This window comes from Hyaena hyaena, unplaced genomic scaffold (assembly GCF_003009895.1).
Source record: "Hyaena hyaena isolate Hyena2069 unplaced genomic scaffold, ASM300989v1 scaffold_1161, whole genome shotgun sequence".
Classification (NCBI taxonomy): Eukaryota; Metazoa; Chordata; class Mammalia; order Carnivora; family Hyaenidae; genus Hyaena; species Hyaena hyaena.
In genome coordinates this window covers 89,646-101,853 of record NW_024081795.1, presented here as the reverse complement: position 1 = coordinate 101,853, position 12,208 = coordinate 89,646, and the positions used below count along the sequence as shown (strand labels likewise).

The window sequence follows — 12,208 nt, the reverse complement described above, 5'->3', positions numbered from 1 at the left end:
GTGCCTTTTGGGGGTAGATTTCCTGTGATTTATTGTTTACATACAACACCCAGTGCTCATCCCAACAAATGCCCTCCTCAATGCCCATCACCCATTTTCCCCTCTCCCCACCCACCACCATCAACCCACAGTTTGTTCTCTGTATTTAAGCGTCTCTTATGGTTTGCCTCCCTCTCTGTTTGAAACTATTTTTTCCCCTTCCCTTCCCCCATGGTCCTCTGTTAAGCTTCTCAAATTCCACATATGAGTGAAAACATATAATATCTGTCTTTCTCTGACTGACTTATTTCACTTAGCATAATACTGTCCAGTTCCATCCAGGTTGTTGCAAATGGCACGATTTCATTCTTTCTCATTGCCAAGTAGTGTTTCATATATATAAATCACATCTTCTTTATCCATTCATCAGTTGATGGGCATTTGAGCTCTTTCCATAATTTGGCTATTGTTGCTCTGGAAAACAGTGTGGAGATTCCTCAAAAAATTAAAAATAGAATTACCCTATGACACAGCAATAGCACTACTAGGAATTTATCCAAAGCTTATGTATTGTTTAGCTAACTATAATTGACCTTGTGTCTTCTGATTGAGTTCTAGGACAGTTGAAGACATTTTGCAAAGTCAAAGTTATTGTGAATGCTACTCAGGCTGGCTGATCACCTATTACCTTTTAGTACATATCTGACTTGCTCTAAGAAGGAAGCCTTAGGAATAACCCAGTTTTACCATAACAAAAGAAGGTAAAACACTCAGGAGATGTTCAGGGTCTTTGTGAAGACCATGCAGGTAATGCAGTTTTTGGTGAGAAATAAAGAAGACTTTGAAGATAAACGGAGAGCTGTTAATCTGGTTCTGAATGAGAAGTGTGAATACCTTGAAGAGGTCACTTCTTCCCATATGTAGAGAGGTTCAGTGAAATTGTGAGCAAAATCTTAAAGACTTTGAAAAACAGATAGGAGTCCAGAGTTTATCTGAAAGGATACACAACCAAGAAGAGTAAAAAATTCCTGGAACAGAGAGAAATGAGAGAGGACTAGTGATACCATGTATTCAAATAAGATAAAACTCTAATAATGAAATCGTGTTGTACTACTTCGGAATTAGAAGACGTGAGAACAGATAAACCAGAATCAGATCCTATACCATGTCACTATTTAATGTGGACAAAAGGAAGTTACTCAGTCACTGGTATTGAATGTTTTTGTTAGTGAGCTAACTAACAACTGCTTGTAACAACAGACCAATTTACAGTGGCTTAACCAAATAGTCTGCCTGCCCCACCCTGGCCCAACCCTGCATACCCAGTAAGGGTTCTCCAGTTTGGAGCCAGGTCTGCTATGGAAGCTCCTGGATGTATTAGGGCTTCCTTTTATCATTTGGCTGACCATTCTCAGTGGGTAACTCTAGTCCTCCTACAGAATGACTACCCTGCCTTCAGCATCACATCCACATTTCTGGAAGAATAAAATAAGGAAAAGGGCATGTGTTAGCTGAGGCTGCCCCCTTAACAGTCTTCCCCAGAAGCTCTGTCCTTTGACTCAATCTTTACTAGTCGCTGACCAGAATTATGTTACATGGCCAGTTGGAGTTGCAAGGGAGTCTGGAAAAGTCTAGTATTTTAAAGTAATTCCCTGAACACAAATCAGAGCTTAATATTTATACAGAAGGCGAGGACAGATCCCATATAGGCAGCCTTGAGTGAGTCACAATTAGTTATCTGGAGGAAAAAAAAATCCATGTGGATCCCTTATTTCTTTCTTTGCACCTGCATCCCAAAAAAGTGAAGAAAATGTGTTATTAATATTAAAGGATATAATAACATGTGTGCACTTATACCACAAATCTGTAAAATAAGCATATGAAAATTGTTTTAAGGAAATACATTAGTGTATTGGCATTATCCTTGTGATGGGACTCTTTATTTTTTAAAATTCTTTCTACTTTTTAGAAGTTTCAAACTTTTTTGCAAGAAGAAATGTGTGACATTTATAGTTGGAAAAACAATAAACTTTATGTTAAAATGAAAGTAAATAAAAGTAAATAAACTCAGAATTGGTCAAATGCAAGAGCATAATCATAAAGGTGTATAAAGGTATTTTCCTGACAGAGAAATACTATGGTTTTCCAGAATTAGAAATCCATGTCTTCTAGAACTAGTTACCTGTAAAGCTTGATCACATAATTTTGATGATGCAACCGTACAATCTAAATGAGAAAGCAAGTATTCGTGAAAATGAGAGGAAAAGTAACTTCTTTGGAAACAAAAAAAAAAGTTGGTACTTCTGAAAAAGATACACGTTTTAGTGTGTGGCTCTATAGTAACTATATGGAATTAGGTCAAGGAAGACATTTCATTGTGATGAGTTATTTGAGTCTGAAGCACCAGATGGAACATGATATATGTGGCTGAATATAGTTGGAAATTAGCAAAGGGTATTGGTGTAAGAAGGAGAATAGCAAGCATAGTATTTGACATGTAAAATATTGTCTTTTGTAAAATTGTGCAAATGATGATTACCTGTAAGCAGTAGGTAGGTGCAGTAAGCCCTGGTTATGTACATTAGATTTGGGGGCCATTGGTTTATTCGTAGTTGCACAATGATATTGCTTAGGGGTGAGGAAAGTTTGGTTAGTTTATTACATAATACAGGAATGTGGCCTTATCGAGGTATTAACAATCTAAAAATGTATCATATTTGGATACAATTTTGGAAAAAAATAGAAATGAAAGAATGTTTCATGTATGATACTAAATCTGAGTGAAACAGTTAAATGATAGTGACCAACAAATAAATAAATATAATCTGTGAGCAGAGTGTTGGTTCTCCCACACCATAATTGTATCTGGCATGATTCTGCCTTTGCCTGTCATAGGTAATTCGCATTTTGGTCTTCCATTTCCACAGCAGTGGCCAACAGCTTCCAGTTCTCTGTCTTGGGTTCCTTTGATGACATGTGTTTTCACAGCATTTGAAAGCATAAGCACAGTATTAGATTACATTAGATGACCTAATCCTTGCACAGTTTCAGACAGGAAATGAATCAGGTACAGGTGCACAGGCAGACCTATGGAAGTAGAATAACCTTAGGGTGTTAAGTTCTTTGGGAAATCTAGTGGATCAGAGTTCATCTAATAATGTTATAAGTTAACAACATAGGTAAATTAGAAATAGAATGATAAGATTTAGGAGAGGATATTTACCAATCAAAATAAAAGAAATTAATATGGATAGCAAGAATTCATCACAACATTCACTCAGAATATTTTGCAGCTCTGAATTTGGACTTGTCCTTTTTCGGGTAAAGTATTTCATTTGTTGGTATACATGTGTCTCTTTTAAAAAGTTAAAACCAAATTTATTTTCCTTAAAGACAATTTTTATTTTTTTTATTATTATTTTTTAAATGTTTTATTTATTTCTAGGAGAGAGAGAGAGAGACAGCATGAGCAGGGGAGAGTCAGAGAGAGAGGGAGTCACAGATTGAAACAGGCTCCAGGCTCTGAGCCGGCAGTCAGCACAGAGCCCGACGCGGGGCTCGAACCCACGAACCGTGGGACCATGACCTAAGCGAAAGTCGGATGCTTAACCGACTAAGCCACCCAGGCGCCCCCTTAAAGACAATTTTTAAAAGCAGTTCTAGGTTTACAACAAAATTGAGAAGAAGGCACAGAAATTTCCCATCCACCTCTACACATGCGTAGCCTTCCCCAGCACTCACCAGAATGATATATTTGTTACAAAGAATGAACCTACATGGACACATCAAAATCACCCAAAGTCCATAGTTTACCTTAGGTTTCAGTCTTGGTATTGTATGTTCTGAGAGTTTGGACAAATGTATATTGGCATATATCCATTCTTCTGATAATAGCATACAGAGTATTGTCACTGTCCTGAAAATCCTCTGTACTCTGTCTAGTCATCCCTCCCCTGCAACCAATGACCTTTTTACTGTCTCCATAGTTTTGCCTTTTCCAAAATGTTGTATAGCTGGAATCATACAGTAGGTAGCCTTTCCTTACTGATTCCTTTCATTTAGGAATATGCATTTAAGGTGCCTCCATGTGTTTTCATGACTTGATGGCTCATTTCTTCTCAGCGCTAAATTTTATTCCATTGTCTGAGTGTATCAAATTGATTTATCCCTTCACCTACTGAAGGACATCTTGATGGCTTCCAAGTTTTGACAATTGTGAACAAAGCTGCTACAAACATCCATGTGCAGGTTTTTGTGTGAACATAAGTTTTCATCCCTATTGGGTAAATACCAAGGAATATGGTTGGTGGACTGGATGTCATGATTGCTGAGTCATGTGGTAAGAGTATGTTTAGTTTTATAAGAAATAGCCAAACTGTCTTCCAAAGTGGCTATACCATTCTGCATTCCCACTAGCAGTGACTGAGATCACCGTACGTTACTGATAAGGGCCAGCATTTGATGTTATTAGTGTTCTGGATTTTGGCCATTCTGATAGGTGTATAGTTTTAATTTCTTTGATGACATAAGATATGGATCATTTATGTCTTTATGGCATTTCATATGCCTTATTTGCCATCTGTATATCTTGTTAGGTAAGACATCTGTTAAGTTCTTTGACTCATTTTTGAATTAGATTTCTGTTTCCTTATTGCTGAGTTTTCAAAGTTTTTTTTTTATATATATTTTGGATAACAATTCTTTATCAGACATGTCTTTTGCAAATGTTTCTCCAAGTGGCTTATCCTCGAATTCTCTTGACGTTATCTTTTGTAGTATAAAAGTTTTTAATTTTAATAAACTCCAATTTATCAAATATTTCTTTCATGAAGCATGTCTTTGGTGTTGTATATAAGAAAGGCATCACCATACCAAAGGTTATCTAGGTTTTCTCCTACGTTATTTTCTAGGAGTTTTATAGTTTTGTATATTACATTTAAGTCCATGAACGATTCAGAGTTTACTTTTGTAAAGGGTGTAAAGTCTGTGTCTAGTTTCATTTTTGTTTTCTTGGATGTTGATGTCCGGTTGTTGTGGCACCATTTGTTAAAGAGAGTAGTTTTGTTCCATTGTGTTGTTTTTCCTCCTTTGCCGAACACCAACTTACTGTATTCATGTGGGTCTGTTTCTGGGCTCTCTATTCTGTTCCATTTATCTGTTTGTCTATGCTTTCATCAATACCACACTATCCTGATTACTGTAGCTTTATAGTAAATCTTGAAGTCAGGTAATATTGGTTCTCCAACTTTGTTTTCCTTCACTATAGCTTTTACTATCTGGGGTCCTTTGTGTCTCCAGATAAACTGCAGAATTACCTTTTCTATATCCACAAATAACTAGAATTTTATTGGAATTGCACTGAATCTAGAGAACAAGTTGGGAAGAACTGACTTCTGGACAATATTGAGTCTTCCTATCCATGAACGTGGAATATCTTTTCTTTGCTTCTTTGGTTTCTTTTATCAAAGTTTTATAATTTTCCTCATGTAGATGTTGAGTGCATTATTTTAGATTTATGCCTAAGTATTTCTTTTTCTATTTTTTAGATGCTAATGTAAATGGTATTGTATTTTCAGTTTCAAATTCTATTTATTCATTTCTGGTATATAAGAAAGCAATTGACTTTTGTATATTAACCTTATTAGTCTAGGAGTTGTTTCATAAATGCTTTCAGTATTCTACATAGATGATCATGTCATCTATGAATAGAAATAGCTTTAGATCTTCCTTCCCAATCTGTATACCTTTTATTCCCTTTTCTTGCATTATTGCATTCACAAGGATTTCCAGTACAATATTGAAAAGCAGTGGTAAGAGGGATACCCTTGCCTTGTATCTGATCTTAGTGGATATGCTTTGACTTTCTCACCATTAATTATGATGTTAGCTATAGGTTTTGGGGAGTAATATTTATTAAGTTGAGAAGGTTCCCCTCTATTCCTTGTTTACTGAGAGTTTTTATCATAAATGGGTGTTGGATTTTGTCACTTTTTCTGTACCAATTGATATAATCATGTGGCTTTTCTTTGTTAGCCTGGATATAATGGATTAAATGAACTGATTTTTGAATGTTGAACTGACCATACATACTTGGAATATATGTCACTTGTGACATATAATTCTTTATATGTTCTATTGGATTTGATTTGCTAATATTTTGTTGAGGGTTTTTGCATCTGTGTTCATGAGAGATGTTAGTCTATAGTTTTCTTGCAATGTCTGTATATTTTTGGTATTAGGTAATGCTGACCTCATAAAATGAGTTAGGAAATATTTCTTCTGCTTCTGTCCTCTGAAAAAGATTGTAGAGAATTGGTATAATTTCTTCCTTGAATATTTGCTAGAATACCTGGTATTTTTAGTAGGTAGAATTAAAATAACTTAATTTCTAAAATGTCATGTGATTGACTATATTCTTCATTATCAGTTAAAAAAAATAATGTTAGATAAAGTTATAAAGAAAAGACATATTTTTCAAGCTCCTAGAAAGAGTTTTTAAAATATCTTAATAATTATTAAATATAAGAAATAGCAATTACTTTTAGCCCATTCTGCCTAGGTTAAGACCAATACAAAAATGTATTTCATGTTTCTTAAACTTTCTCCAGGGAAATGTTTCAACTATTTTATGTATCACCTATTTTATAGCAGATGAAATCTTTTAGATTTATAATCAATCTGAAGAATTTCTACCTTTAAAATTGTTTAAATGCAGGAGGACAGCTCTCCTTACATATGTTTCCTAAAAATTTGCATCTTCTCTTTTTCTCAAATCTTTACCATAAAGAGCTTCTGAGAATGTGTATTGAGGTGGGGAGGAAAAGGAAGGTTGAAAACCACTGAACTAGAGAGTATTCGCCTCATTAAAATGATAGTATAACTATGTTTACAACATGGGAAACATATCCATTTATTTAGAAGAGCCTGACTGGACCCCCTTTCATTTTCATGAGGCCTGTGTGCTATTGATATTTCTCTAAGTCAAGGTAACTAACTAGACAGGGGTACTTCTATTCTGGATAGCATCTTCATGTGAATTATTAAAAGGCACCCCCTGCCATCTTTTGGAAAACTGTTGTCATATGCTAATTTTGTTAGAAGACACTTTACTGCTCTCTGACAGACATTTTTCATAATAATTACATAAACTCATGATGTGAATTGCACCCGCTTGGACATGGTACCGTTGTACAGTACATGGCCTGCACAATCACATGGAGGATTTGCAAGTCGGAAAATTAAAAAACATGGAAATCACTGTGGCAACACTTATTTACGAAGTGAAAATGAGAAACCAGATTCATTGCAGTAACTCCTGGAAAGTTCCTGTTCAGCAAGTTGGTGGTATTGGAATGTTGTGGAGGTAGGGAGTGGGGAAGGGACAGTTTTTTCATTGATGGCTTCCATTATTGAGAACAAGAGCTTGGCTATTGCTCTTTCTCTGTCTTCCAGCCAGTTAGAAAGAGCCTACAAATTCCAACTACTTAGCCAAATGGAAAAGATTCTCTGTTTACAGAGAAAACACAAAGCCTGCTTCTTCCCCATCATTAAGCAAGCCGAGTATACTTAGCAGAACTTTTCCACTTAGGTGTCCAAGTTAAGGCTATCAGTGACTTTTAGCTTGAAATCTAAACATTTTAGAAACATTTTGTAGGGAAAACTATTCACAGGCCCTTTCAAAAAGAATCAAATAAATAGTTTGGGGGGTTTCCATCTTGGAATTAGGATGTTTATTTAAGAAACTCTAATAAAGCTCTCTTTCAAGCCCACAAAAATTACAGTCAGAATTGAGTGGTGGACTAAGGATTCAGGAAATAGCTATTGATTTGTGTGTGTGTGAGAGAGAGAGAAAGAGAGAGAGAGAAGGCTAAGGAAGGAAGCAACTTGATAAGAAACTTGCTAATGGTTTTATTTCCTCCAATTTTGAAAACGCATTCTACCAGCAGCAAAGTTTAAAACATTCTCACTCCCAGATTAGCCCGCCTAGGCAAGAGTTAGTACCCAGGGCATGGGTCAGGCTGGGCTTCTGTGAGCAAAGGCATGAGAATGGGTGGGGCTGATGCATTGCCTGTCAGACTTAGTGCAAAAGGGATTTTCAGTGAGGGCAGTCTGGGCCATGAAGGAAAATACAAACCCTCATGCCCAAGGGATTGGGCAGAAACCAGGAAAGAATCTGAGGAGAAGAACTGGCAAAGGACATCCTGACTAAAGAGAGAAAGTTGCACCACAGAGGATTCCAGAAGAATGCCAGAGGTAGAGCCTTTGATAGGGTGGCCACAGATGAGCCCTAAGTTGAGAGAACCATGAAAGAAGCCAAACTAAATTGGACACCAACCTGCTATTTTATTTACTTTTCAAAACCTCCATGGGCAAGAAATCAGAGAATTATGAGGGAAACAATATCAGAAAAGCACAATGAGATGCATAGTGATGGCTCACAAAAGACAGTTAGCTGAGGGGCACCTGGGTGGCTCAGTCAGTTGAGTGTCTGACTTCAGCTTAGGTCATGATCTCGCTCATGGGTTCAAGCCCCACATCAGGCTCTGTGCTGACTGCTCAAAGCCTGGAGCCTGCTTCAGATTCTGTGTCTCCCTCTCTGTCTGCCCCTACCCTGCTCATGCTCTGTCTCTCTCTCAAAATAAAAATAAACATTTAAAAAAAAAAAAAAAAAGACAGTTAGCTGAAAGTTCTATACAGAAAAACTGGGGGGCACGTGCAAATTGCATTTTGATCAAAGTGACAAAGCCGGGAAACCACCTGGAGATAAATGTGGAAGTGTAATAGTTCTGAAGTAGCCACACTGGAAATCAAAGGCTCTGAATGATTGATTGATTGATTTTTTCTTAAATAATAGTTTATTGTCAAGTTGGTTTCCATATAACACCCAGTTCTCATCCCAACAAGTGCCCTCCTCCATGCCCATCACCCCCCTTTCCCTCTCCCTCACCCCCATCAGCCCTCAGTTCTTAGCATTCAAAAGTCTCTCGTGGTTTGTCTCCCTCCCTCTCCCCAATAGCAGCACTCTCAACAATAGCCAAAACATGAAAAGAACCTAAGTGTCCATTAACTGATGAATGGATCAAAAAGATGTAGTATATTTATACAGTGGAATACTACATGGCAATGAGAAGGAATGAAATCTGGCCATTTGTAGCAACATGGATGGAACTAGAGGGTGTTATGCTGAGTGAAATAAGGCAGAGAAGGACAGATACCATATGTTTGTACATATAGGTAGATTAGGAGGAAGTTAACAGAGCCCATGCGGGAGAAGAAGGCTCTGAATGATTCAGAAGAAAAAAGTAGCTTAGCCAAATGGCTCTGATGACGTTTCACAAACACTTCCTATCTTAGGCTTCTAACTATTCTGTGTAAATATAATCCAAACCAGTGACCCATTTAGGCTGTCTAACGAATGAACACTTTCAGAATTCCAACCTTGCTTGTTTTCTGCATTTCTTTTCCAGTGAAGTAATGGGGAAAGATGTATGTATATTGAGTCCCTACCAGCACCTACGTTTGGCAATGTTATAGGGCCTATGGATGTTTAGATAGATAATAATCCCCAGTTGAGCTTTAGTTATTGCTGTGGCTGATGAGTAACTTGGCTTACCCATCAGCTGCATGGGAGCTTGGGGAGTTAGATAAGAAACTTCCCATGTGAAGCTTAACGTTTTAAAATTCACAGTGACCTTGCCTGTTAGTAGATGTAGCTCAAAAATAACTTCAGCTACAACCAGTAAAGTGAGTTAACTTTCCCCTTTGGGCACCAGGTGGAACTGGGTAGAAAGTAGAGACAAAGAGACCAGAAATCTCCACCCCGTGTATCTACCTTGTAGGATTATTGAAGATGAAGTCAATGGCTTTCAACCTTGACTTTACACTAGAATCACCTGGAGCTTTTACAAGCTCTGATACCCAGACCAGGCCCCCAGCACACTCAAATCAAAATCTCTTAGGAGGGGAACTGGCATCAGCATTTGCTGTTTTCCTTTAGTTCTACAGGTTGTTCGTGTGTGCAGTCAGGGTGAGAACAACTGGGTTAAGTGAAACAATGCGGGTGCCCAGCATACTTTTGGTGCCCAGTGAGCATAAGCATCCTCCTCTTTGAACCATTTCCTGCTCCCCCTCCCTCTCCCTTTTCTGCACTTGCACGAGGTAGTGCTGTATCTGTCTTGGCCCTTCCACGTGTATCACAGATGACTGTGCCTCAGAGTTGGGGGTTTTGTTCTTCATGTTGACAAAGAACTTTCTTCTATTTTCACTTTTAATGTACCATCTCATCACTTGTTTCACGTTTTTATCTTCCTTCCAATGTTACTTAATTCCTTGCACCCTGAAGCCCCAGAATCTGTGGCTTTAGGAAGAATTCTGACTTCTGTGTCCCTAGTGATTGAATTCAGCTAAACCTTCTCAAGCACTCTAGAAGATCAGGGTGGATATAACGTTTAAGGCATAAAGAGTGTTTCTTAAAAGAGAACACAATTGATCCATTTCATTTAAAAATGCCTTCATGTTTTCCAAGCATTTTTGAACTCTTAAGCATTTTTAATAAGCTCACTTATGAGTCTTGTTGAAAAAGAAATAAAATACACTTGTTTTCATTAAGGGAAAAGATCTTTTTCCATCTTAGTTGGTATTGTTGAAGGAGACAAAAGGGAGTCCAAAACTTGGCAACAGAGTACATTATTAGTGACATATTGGTCACAGATGTGCTGGTTGAGTTACATTTTCTTCCGGCAATTAGTATTTTAAGTACCCACAAATTACATATGAAAGCCCAGATAACCTCCTTCCCAAAAGGGAAGGATGAAAAATTATGATATTTGCAAAATCTTCACTTTTAAGGTATTCTAAATATGTTATTATAAATAGTCAAATGACACATGTCCAAGTAAAAACACATCACGAGTAATGCTAGATGATGCCAGCCTTTACTTATTACCATCAATTCCAAATACCTTAAATAAGTGCAGATACATGGAGATACTTTTTGGCAATTCTTGTGAATTACAAGGTTTTCTTTCCTTAACAATTCTTAAAAAAATCAAGAAGACAAAACTCAAGAGGGAGAAGGGAAATCTCTCTAGTAATTTTATTGCTTGAATCTGTAGGCCTTTGAAGCAGAGTATAAGGAGTTCACTTTGTATTCAGTTGCAGAAAGTCCTAAAAGGACTCCAAGGAGAGTATTGACCAGCCAACTCTGGAAACAGGGTTAAGATTCACTTGGGGAGGAAGTGGTGTTGGCATCCCATGAAGGCAGTTGGAATAGATGAATGTAATTCCAGACCTAAAGCTTTGACTGTAAGGATGTAATGTAATGAAACGATATGTTGTTAAAAAGAAAAAAAGGATCAAGACACACATTTGATGGACATAAAAATAATGACAAATTAAAACTATTTTAAGACTTCTTGAGAATTTTAAAACTCACCTTGATAAGAAAACTAGACAAGGTAATAACTCCTGGAGGGATGACAAGACTTTTTTGTTTCCATCATGTTTAAATTGATGAGCTAACCAGTTTGAAAGGTCATGTAAATTGAAAGTGATATGAAATTGAACAAAGGGGAAAAATTAGAAGAAGAATTAGTGCATTCCCTATGTAAGAAACTGAACTATGACACAGAAAAAAACAATATGGTCAACTTTCCTGATATATAGGTAGAAGGTTATTTATTTGCATTTTTAATTCAGTAAAAATATGTATGATTTAGTGATCTGATGATTGCAAAGACAGATGGCTTTAAATCAGGAGCTTGTGATATACTTTTCAGCGCCCAAACTACTTAATAGTACCGTCAAGAGAATGTCAGTGTTTGATGCGAGTCCAGTACCTCCTGGTGTCTTGTGTATTGTTTGATTTTATAAGTTCAAGACGTAGTACTGTACAGTTTTTTAAAAACAAACCCATCAGAAGACTAAATATTCTTTTGATCCTCAAAGTACCTTGTTTTGTTGCTCCCCATTTCCTAGGAAAGTGACAATATTGGAGGACCCTGACCAGAACATTCACCTGAAAAACCTGTCTCTCCATCAGGCAGCAACAGAGGAGGAGGCTCTGAATCTGCTTTTTTTAGGAGACACCAACAGAATGATTGCAGAGGTAATGGACTTTTCCGTGTGAGCTGCTTTTTCCATGTTATAAGATAAAATAGAATTTTAGGAGCAGTAGTGAACTTAAAGATAATCTCATCCAAATCTCATGTTATAGATAAAAAAAAATAAT

At 37.0% G+C, this 12,208-nt stretch overlaps 1 protein-coding gene across 1 annotated transcript in view; it reads left to right on the top strand.

Annotated features, from left to right (window-relative positions):
• The window catches only part of LOC120224347 (kinesin-like protein KIF6), a gene marked incomplete at its 3' end in the record, with an annotated part of 192,246 nt that overhangs the window by 97,367 nt on the left and 82,671 nt on the right, over nt 1-12,208 (top strand). Inside the window, exon 6 of the mRNA XM_039222579.1 lies at nt 11,956-12,085. Coding sequence (XP_039078510.1) covers nt 11,956-12,085 — 130 coding nt within the window. The remainder of the gene's footprint in view (nt 1-11,955; nt 12,086-12,208) is intronic.